This window comes from Lissotriton vulgaris, unplaced genomic scaffold (genome assembly GCF_964263255.1).
Source record: "Lissotriton vulgaris unplaced genomic scaffold, aLisVul1.2 SCAFFOLD_2194, whole genome shotgun sequence".
Lineage (NCBI taxonomy): Eukaryota > Metazoa > Chordata > Amphibia > Caudata > Salamandridae > Lissotriton > Lissotriton vulgaris.
In genome coordinates this window covers 152,288-173,653 of record NW_028254996.1, presented here as the reverse complement: position 1 = coordinate 173,653, position 21,366 = coordinate 152,288, and the positions used below count along the sequence as shown (strand labels likewise).

General features: G+C 51.6%; 1 protein-coding gene across 1 annotated transcript in view; it reads left to right on the top strand.

Annotated features, from left to right (window-relative positions):
• The first annotated feature begins 314 nt into the window (after positions 1-314).
• The window catches only part of LOC147659356 (serine protease 1-like), a 32,877-nt gene continuing 11,825 nt past the window's right edge, over positions 315-21,366 (top strand). Inside the window, exons 1-4 of the mRNA XM_086951803.1 lie at positions 315-535; positions 13,509-13,671; positions 16,981-17,240; positions 19,137-19,273. Of these exons, the coding sequence (XP_086807929.1) occupies positions 448-535; positions 13,509-13,671; positions 16,981-17,240; positions 19,137-19,273 (648 nt within the window). The 5' untranslated portion in view covers positions 315-447. The remainder of the gene's footprint in view (positions 536-13,508; positions 13,672-16,980; positions 17,241-19,136; positions 19,274-21,366) is intronic.

Here is a 21,366-nt window from a genome sequence, read left to right as displayed (position 1 = left end):
CTCACCCGCCTCCGCCCTTCATGGAAAACATGACATTGAAATAGTATTTTGTTAAATATTTGTATTCCCCACCAGTGGGTTGGGGCAGGGCACTGCCCCTCCATACGGTTCCTTGGGTCACCAGCACGTGGGCACTGCCCCCTCCATACGGTTCCTTGGGTCACCAGCACGTGGGCACAGCCCCCTCCATACGGGTCCTTGGGTCGACAGCACGTGGGCACAGCCCCTCCATACGGGTGCTTGGGTCACCAGCACGTGGGCACTGCCCCCTCCATACGGGTCCTTGGGTCGCCAGCACGTGGGCCCTTGGCTTATCTGCACATTTCCAGCAGATGTTGCTCTCTCAGGGCTCAGGGCCACAGCTGGAGAGGGATCCTGGCTGAGAAGAGGGCAGCTGCCCCGGCCCCAGGGTCATCGACGGCGATAGCTATCGCGATAGTGGTATATATGAGCCTGGCACTGGGGCCACAGCTCTCGACTCTGCTCTACAGGATGAAGACAGTCCTGGTTCTCCTCGCGCTCCTCGGAGCTGCAGGTGAGTCCCAGACACCCGAGCTGTAGATACATTATCAGACACCCGAGCTGGAGATACATTCCCAGATCCCCCGAGCTGTACATACATTCCCAGACACCCCAAGCTGTAGATACATTCCCAAACACCGCAGCTGTAGATACATCCCCAGACACCCAGAGCTGTAGAAACATTCCCAGACACCCTGAGCTGTAGATACATTCCCAGACACCTCAAGCTGTAGATACATTCCCAGACACCATGAGCTGTAGATACATTCCCAGACACCCCGAGCTGTAGGTAGGTTCACAGACACCCAGAGCTGTAGATACATTCCCATACACCCCGAGCTGTAGATACAGACACCCGAGCTGCCGATACAGACACCTCGAGCTGCAGATACAGACACCCCGAGCTGTAGATACATTTCCAGACACCCCGAGCTGTAGGTGGGTTCACAGACACCCCGAGCTGTAGATGCATTCCCAGACACCCCGAGCTGTAGATACATTCCCAGACAACCGAGCTGTAGATACATTCCCAGACACCATGAGCTGTAGATACATTCCCAGACACCCCGAGCTGTAGGTAGGTTCACAGACACCCCCGAGCTGTAGATACATTCGAAGACACCCGAACTGCGAATAGATTTACAGACACCCGAGCTGCAGATACATTCCCAGACACCCCGAGCTGTAAATGCATTCCCAGACACCCGAGCTGTAGATACATTCCCAGACACCCCGGGCTGTAGATACATTATCAGACACCCGACCTGTAGATACATTCCCAGACACCCTGAGCAGTAAATACATTCCCAGACATCCCGAGCTGTAGATAAATTCCCAGACACCCTGAGCTGTAGGTGGATTCACAGACACCCCGATCTGTAGATACATTCCCAGACACCCCGAGCTGTAGATACAGACACCCCAAGCTGTAGATACAGACACCCCAAGCTGTAGGTAGGTTCACAGACAACCCGAGCTGTAGATACATTCCCAGACACCCGAGCTGTAGATACATTCTGAGACACCCTGAGCAGTAGATACATTCCCACACACCCGAGCTGTCGATACATTCCCAGGCACCCCGAGCTGTAGGTGGGTTCACAGACACCCCGAGCTGTAGATACATTCCCAGACACCCGAGCTGTAGGTACATTCCCAGACACCCGAGCTGTAGATAAATTGCCAGACACCCCGAGCAGTAGAAACATTCCCAGACACCCCGAGCTGTAGATACATTTCCAGACACCCCGAGCTGTAGGTGGGTTCACAGACATCCCGAGCTGTAGGTACATACCCAGAGACCCCGAGCTGTAGAAACATTCCCAGACACCCGGAGCTGTAGGTGGGTTCACAGACACCCCTAGCTGTAGATACATTCTTAGACACCCGAGCTGCGGATAGATTCCCAGACACCCGAGCTGCAGATAAATTCTCAGACACCCCGAGCTGTAGATACATTCCCAGACACCTCAAGCTGTAGATACATTCCCAGACACCATGAGCTGTAGATACATTCCCAGATACCCCGAGCTGTAGGTAGGTTCACAGACACCCAGAGCTGTAGATACATTCCCATACACCCCGAGCTGTAGATCCAGACACCCGAGCTGCCGATACAGACACCTCGAGCTGCAGATACAGACACCCCGAGCGGTAGATACATTTCCAGACACCCCGAGCTGTAGGTGGGTTCACAGACCCCGAGCTGTAGATGCATTCCCAGACACCCCGAGCTGTAGATACATTGCCAAACAACCGAGCTGTAGATACATTCCCAGACACCATGAGCTGTAGATACATTCCCAGACACCCCGAGCTGTAGGTAGGTTCACAGACACCCCCGAGCTGTAGATACATTCGAAGACACCCGAACTGTGAATAGATTTGCAGACACCCGAGCTGCAGATACATTCCCAGACACCCCGAGCTGTAAATGCATTCCCAGACACCCGAGCTGTAGATACATTCCCAGACACCCCGGGCTGTAGATACATTATCAGACACCCGACCTGTAGATACATTCCCAGACACCCTGAGCAGTAAATACATTCCCAGACATCCCGAGCTGTAGATAAATTCCCAGACACCCTGAGCTGTAGGTGGATTCACAGACACCCCGATCTGTAGATACATTCCCAGACACCCCGAGCTGTAGATACAGACACCCCAAGCTGTAGATACAGACACCCCAAGCTGTAGGTAGGTTCACAGACAACCCGAGCTGTAGATACATTCCCAGACACCCGAGCTGTAGATACATTCCGAGACACCCTGAGCAGTAGATACATTCCCACACACCCGAGCTGTCGATACATTCCCAGGCACCCCGAGCTGTAGGTGGGTTCACAGACACCCCGAGCTGTAGATACATTCCCAGACACCCGAGCTGTAGGTACATTCCCAGACACCCGAGCTGTAGATAAATTGCCAGACACCCCGAGCAGTAGAAACATTCCCAGACACCCCGAGCTGTAGATACATTTCCAGACACCCCGAGCTGTAGGTGGGTTCACAGACATCCCGAGCTGTAGGTACATACCCAGAGACCCCGAGCTGTAGAAACATTCCCAGACACCCGGAGCTGTAGGTGGGTTCACAGACACCCCTAGCTGTAGATACACTCTTAGACACCGGAGCTGCGGATAGATTCCCAGACACCCGAGCTGCAGATAAATTCTCAGACACCCCGAGTTGTAGATACATTCCCAGACACCCGAGCTGCAGATACATTCCCAGACACCCTGAGCTGTAGGTAGGTTCACAGACAACCCGAGCTGTAGATACATTCCCCGACACCCCGAGCTATAGGTGGGTTCACAGACACCCCGAGCTGTAGATACATTCCAAGACACCCGAGTTGTAGATACAGTCACCCTGAGCTGTAGATACAGACACCCAGAGCTGTAGGTGGGTTCACAGACACCCTGAGCTGTAGATACATTCCCAGACACCCGAGCTGTAGATACATTCCCAGACACCCGAGCTGTAGATACAGTCCCAGACACCCCGAGCTGTAGATACATTCACAGACACCCTGAGCTGTAGGTGGGTTCATAGACACTCCAAGCTGTAGATACATTTCAAGACACCTGAGCTGTAAGTGGGTTCACAGACACCCGAGCTGTAGATACATTCCCAGACACCCTGAGCTGTAGATATATTACGAGACACCCGAGCTGTAGATACATTCCCAGACACCCCGAGCAGTAGATACATTCCCAGACACCCCGAGCTGTAGATACATTCCCAGACACCCTGATCTGTAGGTTGGTTCACAGACACCCCGAGCTGTAGATACATTCCCAGACACCCGAGCTGTAAGAGGGTTCACAGACACCCCGAGTTATAGGTACATTCCCAGACACGCCAAGCTGTAGATGAATTCCCAGACACCCCGAGCTGTAGAAATATTCCCAGACACTCCGAGCTGTAGGTGGGTTCACAGACACCCCGGCTGTAGATACATTCTCAGACACCCGAGCTGCGGATAGATTACCAGACACCCGAGCTGCAGGTACATTCCCAGAACCCTGAGTTGTAGATACATTCCCAGACACCTGAGCTGCAGATACATTCCCCGACACCCCGAGCTGTAGATACATTATCAGACACCCGAGCTGCAGATACATTCCCAGATCCCCCGAGCTGTACATACATTCCCAGACACCCCAAGCTGTAGATACATTCCCAAACACCCCAGCTGTAGATACATCCCCAGACACCCAGAGCTGTAGAAACATTTCCAGACACCCCAAGCTGTAAATACATTCTCAGACACGCCGAGCTGCAGATACATTCCCAGACACCCCTAGCTGTAGATACATTTCCAGACATCCCGAGCTGTAGATACATTCCCAGACACCCCAGCTGTAGATACATCCCCAGACACCCCGAGCTGTGGAATCATTCCCAGACACCCTGAGCTGTAGGCGGGCTGTCAGAGACCCAGAGCTGTAGGTGGGTTCATAGACACCATGAGCTGTAGATAGATTCCCAAACACCCCGAGCTGTAGAAACATTCCCAGACACCCCATGCTGTAGGCAGGCTCTCAGAGACCCACAGCTGTAGGTGGTTTCTCAGACACCCTGAGTTGTAGGTGGGTTCACAGACTCCCAGAGCTGTAGATACATTCCCAGATACCCTAAGCTGTAGATACATTCCCAGACACCCCAAGCTGTACATGGGTTTCCAGACACCCCGAGCTGTAGATACATACCCAGACACCCTGAGCTGTAGAAACATTCCCGGAAACCCTGAGTTGTAGGTACATTCCCAGACACCCGAGCTGTAGGAGCGTTCACAGACACCCCGAGCTGTAGATAGATTCCCAGACACCCCAAGCTGTAGATACATTCCCAGACAACACCCCGAGCTGTAGATGCATTCCCAGACACCCGAGCTGTAAATACCTTCCCAGACACCCCGAGCAGTAGATACATACCCAGACACCCCGAGCTGTAGATACATTCCCAGACACCCTGAGCTGTAGGTGGGTTCACAGACGATCCGAGCCGTAGATACATTCCCAGACACCCCGAGCCGTAGATACATTCCCAGACACCCCAAGCTGTAGATACATTCCCAAACACCCCAGCTGTAGATACATCCCCAGACACCCAGAGCTGTAGAAACATTTCCAGACACCCCAAGCTGTAGATACATTCTCAGACACCCCGAGCTGCAGATACATTCCCAGACACCCCTAGCTGTAGATACATTTCCAGACATCCCGAGCTGTAGATACATTCCCAGACACCCCAGCTGTAGATACATCCCCAGACACCCCGAGCTGTGGAATCATTCCCAGACACCCTGAGCTGTAGGCGGGCTCTCAGAGACCCAGAGCTGTAGGTGAGTTCATAGAAACCATGAGCTGTAGATAGTTTCCCAAACACCCCGAGCTGTAGAAACATTCCCAGACACCCCATGCTGTAGGCAGGCTCTCAGAGACCCACAGCTGTAGGTGGTTTCTCAGACACCCTGAGTTGTAGGTGGGTTCACAGACTCCCAGAGCTGTAGATACATTCCCAGATACCCTAAGCTGTAGATACATTCCCAGACACCCCAAGCTGTACATGGGTTTCCAGACACCCCGAGCTGTAGATACATACCCAGACACCCTGAGCTGTAGAAACATTCCCGGAAACCCTGAGTTGTAGGTACATTCCCAGACACCCCGAGCTGTAGGAGCGTTCACAGACACCCCGAGCTGTAGATAGATTCCCAGACACCCCAAGCTGTAGATACATTCCCAGACAACACCCCGAGCTGTAGATGCATTCCCAGACACCCGAGCTGTAAATACCTTCCCAGACACCCCGAGCAGTAGATACATACCCAGACACCCCGAGCTGTAGATACATTCCCAGACACCCTGAGCTGTAGGTGGGTTCACAGACGATCCGAGCCGTAGATACATTCCCAGACACCCCGAGCCGTAGATACATTCCCAGACACCCCAAGCTGTAGATACATTCCCAAACACCCCAGCTGTAGATACATCCCCAGACACCCAGAGCTGTAGAAACATTTCCAGACACCCCAAGCTGTAGATACATTCTCAGACACCCCGAGCTGCAGATACATTCCCAGACACCCCTAGCTGTAGATACATTTCCAGACATCCCGAGCTGTAGATACATTCCCAGACACCCCAGCTGTAGATACATCCCCAGACACCCCGAGCTGTGGAATCATTCCCAGACACCCTGAGCTGTAGGCGGGCTCTCAGAGACCCAGAGCTGTAGGTGAGTTCATAGAAACCATGAGCTGTAGATAGTTTCCCAAACACCCCGAGCTGTAGAAACATTCCCAGACACCCCATGCTGTAGGCAGGCTCTCAGAGACCCACAGCTGTAGGTGGTTTCTCAGACACCCTGAGTTGTAGGTGGGTTCACAGACTCCCAGAGCTGTAGATACATTCCCAGATACCCTAAGCTGTAGATACATTCCCAGACACCCCAAGCTGTACATGGGTTTCCAGACACCCCGAGCTGTAGATACATACCCAGACACCCTGAGCTGTAGAAACATTCCCGGAAACCCTGAGTTGTAGGTACATTCCCAGACACCCCGAGCTGTAGGAGCGTTCACAGACACCCCTAGCTGTAGATAGATTCCCAGACACCCCAAGCTGTAGATACATTCCCAGACAACACCCCGAGCTGTAGATGCATTCCCAGACACCCGAGCTGTAAATACCTTCCCAGACACCCCGAGCAGTAGATACATTCCCAGACAACACCCCGAGCTGTAGATGCATTCCCAGACACCCGAGCTGTAAATACCTTCCCAGACACCCCGAGCAGTAGATACATACCCAGACACCCGAGCTGTAGATACATTCCCAGACACCCTGAGCTGTAGGTGGGTTCACAGACGATCCGAGCCGTAGATACATTCCCAGACACCCCGAGCCGTAGATACATTCCCAGACACCCCAGCTGTAGATACATCCCCAGACACCCAGAGCTGTAGAAACATTTCCAGACACCCCAAGCTGTAGATACATTCTCAGACACCCCGAGCTGCAGATACATTCCCAGACACCCCTAGCTGTAGATACATTTCCAGACATCCCGAGCTGTAGATACATTCCCAGACACCCCAGCTGTAGATACATCCCCAGAAACCCCGAGCTGTGGAATCATTCCCAGACACCCTGAGCTGTAGGCGGGCTCTCAGAGACCCAGAGCTGTAGGTGAGTTCATAGAAACCATGAGCTGTAGATAGATTCCCAAACACCCCGAGCTGTAGAAACATTCCCAGACACCCCATGCTGTAGGCAGGCTCTCAGAGACCCACAGCTGTAGGTGGTTTCTCAGACACCCTGAGTTGTAGGTGGGTTCACAGACTCCCAGAGCTGTAGATACATTCCCAGATACCCTAAGCTGTAGATACATTCCCAGACACCCCAAGCTGTACATGGGTTTCCAGACACCCCGAGCTGTAGATACATACCCAGACACCCTGAGCTGTAGAAACATTCCCGGAAACCCTGAGTTGTAGGTACATTCCCAGACACCCCGAGCTGTAGGAGCGTTCACAGACACCCCGAGCTGTAGATAGATTCCCAGACACCCCAAGCTGTAGATACATTCCCAGACAACACCCCGAGCTGTAGATACATTCCCAGACACCCGAGCTGTAGATACATTCCCAGACACCCCGAGCAGTCAATACATACCCAGACACCCCGAGCTGTAGATACATTCCCAGACACCCTGAGATGTAGGTGGGTTCACAGACGATCCGAGCCGTAGATACATTCCCAGACACCCCGAGCCGTAGATACATTCCCAGACACCCCAAGCTGTAGATACATTCCCAGACACCCCGAGCTGTAGATACATTCCCAGACACCCCGAGCTGTAAATACATTCCCAGACACCTCGAGCTGTAGCTACATTCCCAGACACCCGAGCTGTAGATACATTCTCAGACACCCAGAGCTGTAGATATATTCAGAGATACCCTGAGCAGTAAATACATTCCCAGACACCCGAGCTGTAGATACATTCCGAGACACCCTGAGCAGTAGATACATTCCCACACACCCCGAGCTGTCGATACATTCCCAGGCACCCCGAGCTGTAGGTGGGTTCACAGACACCCCGAGCTGTAGATACATTCCCAGACGCCCGAGCTGTAGGTACATTCCAAGACACCCGAGCTGTAGATAAATTCCCAGACACCCCGAGCAGTAGAAACATTCCCAGACACCCCGAGCTGTAGATACATTTCCAGACACCCCGAGCTGTAGGTGGGTTCACAGACATCCTGAGCTGTAGGTACATACCCAGAGACCCCGAGCTGTAGAAACATTTCTAGACACCCGGAGCTGTAGGTGGGTTCACAGACACTCCTACCTGTAGATACATTCTTAGACACCTGAGCTGAGGATCGATTCCTAGACACCCGAGCTGCAGATAAATGATCAGACACCCCGAGCTGTAGATACATTCCCAGACACCCGAGCTGCAGATACATTCCCAGACACCCTGAGCTGTAGCTAGGTTCACAGACACCCCGAGCTGTAGATACATTCCCAGACACCCCAAGCTATAGGTGGGTTCACAGACACCCCGAGCTGTAGATACATTCCAAGACACCAGAGTTGTAGATACAGTCACCCTGAGCTGTAGATACAGACACCCCGAGCTGTAGGTGGGTTCACAGACACCCTGAGCTGTAGATACATTCCCAGACACCCGAGCTGTAGATACATTCCCAGACACCCCGAGCTGTAGATACATTCCCAGACACCCTGAGCTGTAGGTGGGTTCACAGACACCCCAAGCTGTAGATACATTTCAAGACACCTGAGCTGTAAGTGGGTTCAGAGACACCCGAGCTGTAGATACATTCCCAGACACCCTGAGCTGTAGATATATTACGAGACACCCGAGCTGTAGATACATTCCCAGACACCCCGAGCAGTTGATACATTCCCAGACACCGCGAGCTGTAGATAGATTCCCAGATACCCTGATCTGTAGGTTGATTCACAGACTCCCCGAGCTATAGATACATTCCCGGACACCCGAGCTGTTTAGAGGGTTCACAGACACCCCAAGCTGTAGATACATTCTCAGACACCTGAGCTGCGGATACATTCCCAGAACCCCAAGTTGTAGATACATTCCCCGAGCTGTAGCTACATTATCAGACACCCGAGCTGGAGATACATTCCCAGATCCCCCGAGCTGTACATACATTCCCAGACACCCCAAGCTGTAGATACATTCCCAAACACCCCAGCTGTAGATACATCCCCAGACACCCAGAGCTGTAGAAACATTTCCAGACACCCCAAGCTGTAGATACATTCTCAGACACCCCGAGCTGCAGATACATTCCCAGACACTCCTAGCTGTAGATACATTTCCAGACACCCCGAGCTGTAGATACATTCCCAGACACCCCAGCTGTAGATACATCCCCAGACACCCCGAGCTGTGGAATCATTCCCAGACACCCTGAGCTGTAGGCGGGCTCTCAGAGATCCAGAGCTGTAGGTGGGTTCATAGACACCATGAGCTGTAGATAGATTCCCAAACACCCCGAGCTGTAGAAACATTCCCAGACACCCCAAGCTGTAGGCAGGCTCTCAGAGACCCACAGCTGTAGGTGGTTTCTCAGACACCCCGAGCTGTAGGAGCGTTCACAGATACCCGAGCTGTAGATAGATTCCCAGACACCCCGAGCTGTAGATACATTCAAAGGCACCCCAAGCTGTAGATACATTCCCAGACACCCGAGCTGTAGATACATTCCCAGACAACACCTGAGCTGTAGATACATTCCCAGACACCCGAGCTGTAGATACATTCCCAGACACCCCGAGCAGTAGATACATACCCAGACACCCCGAGCTGTAGATACATTCCCAGACACCCTGAGCTGTAGATACATTTCAAGACACCTGAGCTGTAAGTGGGTTCACAGACACCCGAGCTGTAGATACATTCCCAGACACCCTGAGCTGTAGATATCTTACGAGACACCCGAGCTGTAGATACATTCCCAGAAACCCCGAGCAGTAGATACATTCCCAGACACCCCGAGCTGTAGATACATTCCCAGACAGCCTGATCTGTAGGTTGGTTCACACACTCCCCGAGCTGTAGATACATTCCCAGACACCCGAGCTGTAAGAGGGTTCACAGACACCCCAAGCCTTAGGTACATTCCCAGACACACCAAGCTGTAGATGCATTCCCAGACACCCCGAGCTGTAGAAACATTCCCAGGCACTCCGTCTGTAGGTGGGTTCACAGACACCCGAAGCTGTAGATACATTCTCAGACACCCGAGCTGCGGATAGATTACCAGACACCCGAGCTGCAGATACATTCCCAGAACCCCGAGTTGTAGATACATTCCCAGACACCCGAGCTGCAGATACATTCCCCGACACCCCGAGCTGTAGATACATTATCAGACACCCGAGCTGTAGATACATTCCCAGACACCCCAGCTGTTGATACATTCCCAGACACCCCGAGCTGTGGAATCATTCCCAGACACCCTGAGCTGTAGGCGGGCTCTCAGAGACCCAGAGCTGTAGGTGGGTTCATAGACACCATGAGCTGTAGATAGATTCCCAAACACCCCGAGCTGTAGAAACATTCCCAGACACCCCAAGCTGTAGGCAGGCTCTCAGAGACCCACAGCTGTAGGTGGTTTCTCAGACACCCCGAGCTGTAGGAGCGTTCACAGACACCCCGAGCAGTAGATAGATTCCCAGACACCCCAAGATGTAGATACATTCAAAGGCACCCCAAGCTGTAGATACATTCCCAGACACCCGAGCTGTAGATACATTCCCAGACAACACCTGAGCTGTAGATACATTCCCAGACACCCGAGCTGTAGATACATTCCCAGACACCCGGAGCAGTAGATACATACCCAGACACCCCGAGCTGTAGATACATTCCCAGACACCCTGAGCTGTAGGGGGGTTCATAGACGATCCGAGCCGTAGATACATTCCCAGACACACCGAGCTGTAGATACATTCCAGACATCCGAGCTGTAGGTGGGAAAAACAGACACCCCAAGCTGTAGATACATTCCCAGACACCCCAAGCTGTAGATACATTCCCAGACACCCCGAGCTGTAGATACATTCCCAGACACCCTGAGCTGTAGATACATTCCCAGACACCTCGAGCTGTAGCTCCATTCCCAGATACCCGAGCTGTAGATACATTCCAGACATCCGAGCTGTAGGTGGGAAAAACAGACACCCCAAGCTGTAGATACATTCCCAGACACCCCGAGCTGTAGATACATTCCCAGACAACCAGAGCTGTAGATACATTGCGAGACACCCCGAGATGTAGAGACATTCCCAGGCACCCCGAGCTGTAGGTGGGTTCACAGACACCCCGAGTTCTAGATACATTCCCAGACACCCGAGCTGTAGATACAGACACCCCGAGCTGTAGATACAGACACCCTGAGCTGCAGCTGAGTCCCAGACACTCCGAGCTGTAGATACAGAACCCCCGAACTGTAGATACAGACACCCCGAGCTGTAGATACATTCCCAGATACACCGAGCTGTAGGTGGGTTCACAGACACCCCGAGCTGTAGATACATTCCTAGACACCCCGAGCTGAAGATACATTCCCAGACACCCTGAGCTGTAGGTGCGTTCACAGACACCCCGAGCTGTAGATACATTCCCAGACACCCCGAGCTGTAGGTGGGTTCACGGACACCCCGAGCTGTAGATGCATTCCCAGACACCCAAGCTATAGATACATACACCTCGAGCTGTAGATACAGACACCCCGAGCTGTAGGTGGGTTTGCAGACACCCTGAGCTGTAGATACATTCCCAGACACCTGAGCTGTACATACATTCCCAGACACCCTGAGCTGTAGATACATTCCCAGACACCCTGAGCTGTAGGTGGGTTCACAGACACCCCAAGCTGTAGATACATTCCCAGACACCTGAGCTGTAAGTGGGTTCACAGACACCCCGAGCTGTAGATACATTCCCAGACACCCTGAGCTGTAGATACATTCCCAGACACCCTGAGCAGTAGATACATTCCCAGACACCCCGAGCTGTAGATACATTCCCAGACACCCTGAGCTGTAGGTGGGTTCAGAGACACCATGAGCTGCAGATACATTCACAGACACCCGAGCTGTAAGTGGGTTCACAGACAACCCGAGCTGTAGATACATTCCCAGACACCCCGAGCTGTAGATATATTCCTAGACACCCTAGCTGTAGATACATTCCCAGACACCCCGAGCAGTAGATACATTACCAGACACCCTGAGCTGTAGATACATTCCCAGACACCCTGAGCTGTAGGTGGGGGGTCACAGACACCCCGAGCTGTAGATACATTCCCAGACACCCCGAGCTGTTTATACATTCACAGGCACCCCAAGCTGTAGGCGGGCTCTCAAAGACCCACAGCTGAAGGTGGGTTCTCAGACACCCCAAGATGTAGGTGGGTTCTCAGACACCCTGAGTTGTAGGCGGGTTCTCAGACACCCTGAGTTGTAGGCGGGTTCTCAGACACCCTGAGTTGTAGGCGGGTTCTCAGACACCCTGTGTTGTAGGTGGGTTCTCAGAGTCCTACAGCTGTAGGTCATGTCCCAGGCACTGTTGGCCCAATTCGCAAAAGTAAACTTTGACCAAAGGTCTTAGTTTAGACCAGAAGTCTAAGTTTAGTAGTAGTAAAGTTAGGGGCAGGTTTACAAGCCCCTTGCGCCACCAGTGTGCCACTTTTTGTGGCGCACCGGCAGCGTATTTCACTGCCCCGTATTTACAAGCACTCGTAAAGCCACCCTGCGTGACTTTTCCTGTCCTTGTAAAAATTTCCCCTGTACACGCCGCACTTTCCATGAGAGGGGCATTCCATGGGTGTTGCTGTGGGTGTTCCCACGCGACAGACATGGAATCAGGCACAGCTCCAGATTTACGAGGAATTGTAAACCTGGAAACGGGTCAGAATGCTACGCCACCCTAGGGTTTGGCATAGGGTGGCGCAACGAGGAGAAATGTTTTCATTTCTCCTAGTTTTTTCCTCTTTCAATGCGTGCTGCATTCTACAGCATGCATTGTGAGAGGAAAATGCCTGCAGAGATTATTTTTGTGCAGGAAAATGCCCTTTCCTGCACAAAAACAATCTCCCCATGATGCAGGCACACTTGCACCATGGTGCAAGGGTGCTTGCGCCGGCGCTTGGCAGCTGTTTTGCGTGCCAGCGCAGGGGAGAGCACAAGAATGCGACATATTGTAAATATGTCGCATTCCTGTGCTCTGAAAGTGCCGCAGCGCGACGCAGCCCAAGGGCTTGGGTTTCTGCGCTGTGGCACTTCCTTGTAAATCTGCCCCTTAGACTTTTGGTCTAAGTTTACCTTTGTGAATCGGGCCTTCTGTGTCTCTCCACCTCTGTGACACTCATACCTTTATCTCAGACACTAACTGGTGCCTTCTCCTTGCAGCGGCCGCTCCATGGGAAGACGATGATAAGATTATTGGGGGCTACACCTGCAAACCCCACTCCCAGCCCTGGCAGGTGTACTTCACCACCAGTGGGAGCCGCTGGTGTGGGGGGTCTCTGATCAACGAGTACTGGATCATATCTGCAGCTCATTGCTACAAACCGTGAGTAAACCCTCCTTAGTTCAACCCCAGAGGGGTGAAGACATAAAGACAAGAGAGACTGAGGACATAACGCCATTAGTGGGCTCAGTGTTATATTTCTTAACCTAGGCATAAGTAGCAAAGCGGCCTTTACCATACATTTGTCGCACTTTGCTCTACATCACAGTTCTTGCACTGACCTTTTACCCAGTTATGTGCTGAATAAATGTTGATAAGTTTCCTTGAAACCAGGCTCATTTCTTATGCATGAGGATTCTTCGCATCATATCTGAATCCCCTGCACGCGACGTACATAACAGGATTAACAGATCATCGTCATCCTCGGGCGACAGAGCTACTTTGCATAGTAACATTTATTGATTTAGGTTCATCTTCATAATCGTACTCACGACATATTGATTGTGGTAGAACGCCCGAGGCTGCCTTTTTGATATAAGAGCCGTGCACCTTCACTAGGTAACCAGAGTAGACGCTCCTGTGCTGAACCTGACACAGAGGTCCCTGCGCGTCGAAACTTCAGCTCGCAGTGGTCTAACATCCCTTGCGGGGTGTCCTACTCGTGACCAAGACGGGGTCCTTTCTCTCCCATCAGGTAATGGGATGGCTCTTTCCTTGGGGAATCTTCTAGTGTTTTGGCTGATGTAGATTCTTTAAAGGTGCTGCAGGAGTGGCATTAAAAGCTGTTATGCATAATGGTAGCCTCCGGTCTTGTAATGAAATCTTGGCTTCCCACCCACGTACATGCTAGGTACACTTAGGTATATTTAGGTAGGGTCTGCATTGAAGGAGTACGCAAAGATTACTGTTTTCATATATGCCAGCATATATTCATTGCCTTAGCACCAAGGTAGAAATCTATCTACCGTTCTCTCTTTCGGTGCTGTAATCTTTTAAGCTACTGATTGTTGCAGCAAACATGTTTTATATTAGAATGGTGCTGGTTCAATAAATGCTTATTGAAAAACGTCCCCAGCATTTAATTCTGTATATCTCTCTAAAACAAAGTGAGCATGAGTCCCTGGGCAAAAAGTACTGTACAGTTTCCATGACCCCTGAGGAGTCAGGGTTGTCGTGTTCGATAGTTGCCAGAAACTGTGTGCTCCCTTGTAAGGTGAGGGGGCTTAATGGTGGCACTGTGGGATAGCTGGTCTGAAGTCTAACATTTCCTTCGGGGTATCTGGAATCAGTCTGGAGACCAATCCCTTAGTTTATGTTGTCCAACAAATGCACAGATCCTGTGCATTTTTAGGAACTACACTACATCAGGACATAACACCAAGAGGGGAGGGGGCGGAGGACATAAAGAAAAGAAGGGACCCGGGAATTAAGCCAAGAGGAGGGGAGGACCTAAAGCCAAGAGAAGGCTGGAAAGTTGATGACTTAAAGACAGGAGAGGGCTGGTGACAAAGTGAAGAGGGGGATGAGGAATCTAGAGCTATTCTCACCAGGAACCTCTTTCTCCTACATTATTGAATTTAAACAGATTTTGTTCTGTTCAGTTCCACTTTATCATTGTCCTCTCGCCTTGGAATACTCTTGCAAGGTTTTTTCTCCTCTGACCTTTTTAACCATGCTTCTGACCACTGAAACCCTTATGAGTCTAGTGTTGATTTAATTTGGCTTTATACAAACCACATCTACTTGCCATTTTTCTTTATTCAATTGATTTTGAAAGCCTATGTTCTATTACAAGACCTGAGTCCAAGTATTTCTTTTATTTCCACTCTAGTTTAGTCACTTATAGATACAAGCACTTGAGTCTAGTTCAGCAGCCTCAGATTCAATTATTCTAATGGGTCAATCTACTTTGGCTCACGCTGAGACAAATATTTGATCCTATGTCCTGTTCTCAGTATTGGATCAATTATTTTATGATCTGAAATCTAATGTTATTCAAATGATGTCTTGCATTTACATCAGGTGTTATTTGGTACCCTATACCAAACCATTTAAATCTGTCCTCTATAAAAAGAGGCTTATGATAGAAAAAATATTATTTCTGTTGAATATTTTTTCAGTGGGAGATTTCTTATTGCAAATAACGGGAACAGCGATGGGCTCCAGAGTAGCCTCCTCACTTGTAAACTTATAAATGGAAGTATGTGAAAATGAAAGGTTAGTTTGAAAATGTACTTGAGGCACATAGAGAACGTTTTATTGTATGGACAGCCTGGGCGTAGTTTACAGAGTTTTGCTATGCGGAACTCTGCGAAGTTACAAAAAAACTCCGCGAATTTCCGCGAGTTGGGGAGTGCAGTGTGAACTGCAGTTTGTGCTGGTATTCCTGCAGCTCGGGTAGAAATTCTACCCGAGTGGCAATTCGCGCTCGCCAACTTGTCGTTCGTGATTGCGAACTTACCCTTCGCAATCGCGAGCGCGAGCGGGGAAAAAACTCCTCTGCACATCGTGAAGTGGAGGTTTCTGCACTCCGCAAGCTCTGCAGAGTGCAGAGTGCAGCTGTTCCCTGGAGCTCCCAGGTGCTCCCAGGTGCTCTCAGGTGCCCCCAGGTGCTCCCGGTTGGTGCCCCAGGTGCTCCCAGTTGCCCCAGGTGCTCCCAGGTGCCCCAGGTTCTCCAAGGTGCCCCCAGGTGCTCCCAGTTGGTGCCCCTGGGTGCTCCCAGGTGCCCAGGTGCTCCCAGGTGCTCCTGAGTGCTCTCAGGTGCCCCAGCTGTTCCCGGGTGCCCCCAGGTGCTCCCAGTTGGTGCCCCTGGGTGCTCCCAGGTGCCCAGGTGCTCCCGAGTGCTCTCAGGTGCCCCAGGTGCTCCCGGAGCTCCCAGGTGCTCCGGGTGCTCTCAGGTGCCCCCAGGTGCTCCCAGTTGGTGCCCCTGGGTGCTTCCAGGTGCCCCAGGTGCTCCCAGGTGCTCCCAGGTGCTCCCAGGGGCCCCTTGGGGCTCCCAGGTGTTCCCATGTGCTCCCAGGTGCCCCCTGGTGCCCCTTGGTGCTCCCAGGTGCTCCCAGGTGCTGCCAGGTGCCCCCAGGTGCTCCCAGGAGCTCCCAGGTTCTCCCTTGTGGTCCCAGGTGCTACCAGGTGCCGCCAGGTGCTGCCATGTGGTATCAGGTGCTCCCAGGTGCCCCCAGGTGCTCCCAAGTGCTCTCATGTGGTCCCTGGTGGTTCCAGGTGCCCCCTCGTGCTCCCAGGTGCCCCCTGGTGCTCCCAGGGGCTCCCAGGTGCCCCTAGTGCTTCCAGGTGCCCTATCCCCGATGTTCCCCATGTTCCTTCTGTTCCAAGTACACCTTTGCATGAAGGTTCCCTCTGTGTTTTGTTGTCTCCCAGAGGTCTCATATAATATCCTGAATCTTTCTTCTTTAGAGCTTCGACTCTGGTGGCCCACCTTGGTGAACACGACACCACCCGCGCAGAAGGGACCGAGCAGCGCCTCCAGGTGGCCAAGGCCATCATGCACCCAAAGTACAGCAGCTACAACATCGACAACGACTTCATGCTGGTCAAACTGGCCACCCCGGCAAAGTTCAACGCTCAGGTGCAGCCCATCAGGATGGGCGTGAACTGCCCTGCCGTGGGCAGCCAGTGCCTCGTGTCCGGCTGGGGCAACCTGCGGACGTCTGGAGGTGAGAAGCACCCCAAGCAGCAGGGCAGGGGCAGGGCTGAGCACTCATCCTCATGGAAATGTTATGATAAGAAATAGTTTTCTCTTTTAGAGAACAAAAAAGGGAAACACCCATTTTTAAGGATATTTTTTTTAATGTTGCTATGTACAAATTGTTGAAGTTTTAATGAACTAAACAATAAACGGATTCATTCCTCCTCCATGGTACACTAAAGCACCAGCCTTATAGTACTGACATTCCCCATGGAGCCTAATGGGTTGATAGCACCATCCTTATAGGCTGCCAAGGGTGATAAAATCACCATCCCTATAGGCTGGCAAGGGTGATGACATCATCATCCCTATAGTTTGCCAAGGGTGATGACATCACCATCCCTATAGTCTGCCAAGGGTGATGACATCACCATCCCTATAGGCTGCCAAGGGTGATGACCTCCCCATCCCTATAGGCTGGCCAAGGGCAACAACATCACCGTCCCTATAGGCTGGATAGGGGCAACAACATCACAGTCCCTATAGGCTGGTCAAGGGCAACAACATCACCCCCTTATAGGCTGGCCAAGGGCAACAACATCACCATCTCTATAGGCGGCAAAGTACAACGACACCACCGTCCCTATAGGCTGGACAAGGGCAATGACATCACCGTCATTGTGTTGACATGTATGTTGGCGCATTGTTCTTGTTTACATGCAGACTGTGTGACAATGTACAATGTGACTGTTTTGGGGGTGCTGGATTTAGATGCGGGGCAGTGGACATTTGGACCACATGACAGATGTGAGGTTGTATGCGGACATTTCCATCTCACAGTTTCCAGCTCTGTCAGATGTAGTTGGCCTGTTTCTGCGCATGTGCGGAGCCAGTTGTGTCCTCTGTTCTGCAGTGTCGGTGTTGCACTTTGTGCCACATTGTCATGGGATGTGCTGTTCTTGCTATGTGTGTGTGCTGCGGTGTGCCACTGGGATGGGGAACATGACCCTGGGTGATTGTGGGTGTGCAGTGTGCTACGTATCATTGTGCATGTATGCCATGTGCTCTTCTCCCCATGTCCCCCAGTCCCTGTTAGTTACTCATCCTGTTGATGTTGTGTCAGGCCCTCCCAAGCTGTGTCAGGACTCCCGACTCCTTGCACCGTCTCTACACTGATGACTGTGGCCTCTGTTTCCTCCAGTTACTCCTGTGGCGCTGGACTCCAACCTCCTGCCGCCATTGCTGCCTTCCTGTTGGCAGTGGCTTTGTGCCTGGTTTAGATTCTCACATTATGCCAGCGCCTATTTGCCTCCTCCATTGACATCCTCGACACTCCGACTGCATTCATGGTAGTCAAATTGTGGGCCAGTTGTTGGTTGTGTTGTCACCTCCATGACGCTGATCTGGTTTTTCTGCGGACTGCACGCTGTCTTCCCCTCACTCTCCGCCTTGGCCTTCCCTGACCCCGTTGATCCTTGCTGGTGGTCTCAGGGGCTAGTGGGGTTCATGTTGGCCTCTGCATGCGGCCCGGGGGCATCCATATTGCTATGCACTTTGGATTGTTTTTGGTGTGTTCTTTTTGTTGTTTTTATATTGCATTTCCCCATCAGACGCTTGTGATTTGCAGGCCTGCCGCTGGTTTTCGCTGCGGTTTGTATCGCGATTAACCTCATTGCAACTTTTTTTGTGTTTGTGTTTCGCATTTTTACGGCATCTCGTTGACTTTATCGTGGACATTTGAGGCATTGTTGTGGGCCTATCGCATGATGCCTCCATGTTGTGAATACTTAGTTAGCACAGCAACATTTTCCAATGATAGATTGCGATGTTGCAAGTTGCGTTAAGTTACTTTTGCAATGGTTATCACACGTTCTTGAGATTATCTCCCTCTGTACTCTGACTGTAACCTGTGTCTCCTTTACAGTTCAGTACCCGGAGGCCCTGCAGTGCCTCGATCTGCCAATCCTGTCTAGCGCCTCCTGCCGTCAAGCCTACCCTGGACAAATCACCGACAACATGTTCTGTGCCGGGTACCTGGAAGGGGGGAAGGACTCCTGCCAGGTGAGATGAAACCCTGCATGCTAACCTGACTGTCAACATTCTGAACATCTCCCACATCCTCTCCCCGTGAGCATCTTCCATATCCTCTCCCTGTGAGCATCTTCCACATCCTCTCCCTGTGAGCATCTCCCACATCACCCACACTACGAGCATCTCCCACATCATCTGCCTGTGAGCATCTTCCACATCATCTGCCTGTGAGCATCTCCCACATCATCTCCCTGTGAGCATTTCCCACATCATCTCCCTGTGAGCATCTCCCACATCATCTGCCTGTGAGCATCGCCCAAATCCTCTCCCTGTGAGCATCTCCCACATCATCTCCCTGTGAGCATCTCCCACATCATCTGCCTGTGAGCATCCCCCACATCCTCTCCCAGTGAGCATCTCCTGCATCCTCTCCCTGTGAGCATCTCTCACATCATCTCCCTATCAACATCTCCTACATCACCCCACGAGCATCTCCCATGTCACCCACCCAATGAGCACCTGTCACATCGCCCTCTCATGCACACACACATGCACACACATGTGTACACATGCACACACACAGACACACAATCACTGTCCCACCAACCACCTACAAGAACCTGTACACCTCCTTTCCCATACACCTGCTAGACACAGGTTGAGCTGCTTCCTCTGTGGAGAGCTCTCCTCCTCAGCTCGCTTTGAATTGGGGGTTATGTGGACTCCACCTGCCAGTGTCCATGCCATCCCTCCCCCGCCACCCCCCTGTGTGTTTAAGGACTGCACGCTTGCTCCCACGTGGTATTTGTATGTATGCTTATATGTGTGTATGCATGTGGTATTTGTATGTATCTATGCACATATGTGGTATATATATATAACCATCCGGAAGTTAGGAGCTTCTGAATGCGATGGTCCTGGATGGGGCTCGGAGCCCCTTCATATAAAAGCACAATTTCTTCTTGGGCAGGCTCAGACAGGGGCTGAGGCAAAAGCACAGTCCTACCCAGACGAACCCATTCTGTGGCATGGGGGAGCATGAACTAATGCCCCTCTCTGCAGCCCACAGCAGGACATGCTCCACAACCAATTCCCCCTGCCCAACACAGCCTCCCTCCTGCTCCTATTTATCCCTTGCTCACATCAGGAAGTAAAAGGGGTTTAACTTGTAATTGTGGAGCACTGCCATCATGGTGCTGCACAGCACCCGCAATTACAGGTCTGGAGTTTACACCAGTACCATGCCACTCGTACCCGGGGCCATAGAGGTACCAACGGGAACAAGCAAGCAGGCGCAGAGAGCGACACCTAAACGGATACTGATGACACCCATGCAGAGACTTAAAGACACACAGGTACTCACGCACATGGGCCGCTTCAGGTGCAGTCACCTACGAACACACAGACACACAGAAATAAATCATGTTGCCAGCATGGAAGCACATGGCAATCAAAGCAGCAGTGTGGTGAGATGTCTGGCTCGCGAGCACACCACAGTGTATCCAGGAGGAGTACCTTTCCTGCCTGTTTCTGCACATCTCTTGCCTCTTTCTGTACCTGTGTTAGCTCTTTCTGCAGATATCTTGCTCTTTCTGCACACTTCATGCCTTTTTAAGTACCTCTGTTGCTTCTTTCTGCACTTCTCTTACTTCTTTCTGCACCCCTTGTGCCTCCTTCAGCACCTCTGTTGCTTCTTTCTGCACCCCTTGTGCCTCCTTCTGTAACTCTGTTGCCTCTTTCAGCACCTCTGTTGGCTCTTTCTGCTCTGCTCTTGCTTCTTTCTGCACTTCACTTGCCTCTTTCTGCACTTCTCTTGCTTCTTTCTACACCTTTGCTGCTTCTTTCAGCAAGTCTCTTACCTCTTCTGCACTTCTCTTCCTTCTTTTTGCAACCCTCCTGCCTCTTTATGTACCTCTCATGCCTCTTTGTGTACCTCTCCTACCTCTTTCTGCACCCCTCTTGCCTCTTTTTGCAACTCTGTTGGTTCTTTCTGTACTGCTCTTGCTTCTTTCTGCACCTCACTTGCCTCTTTCTGCACGTCTCTTGCTTCTTTCTAAACCTGTTGCTTCTTTCAGCAATTCTCTTACCTCTTTTTGCACTTCTCTTGCTTGTTTCTGTACCTT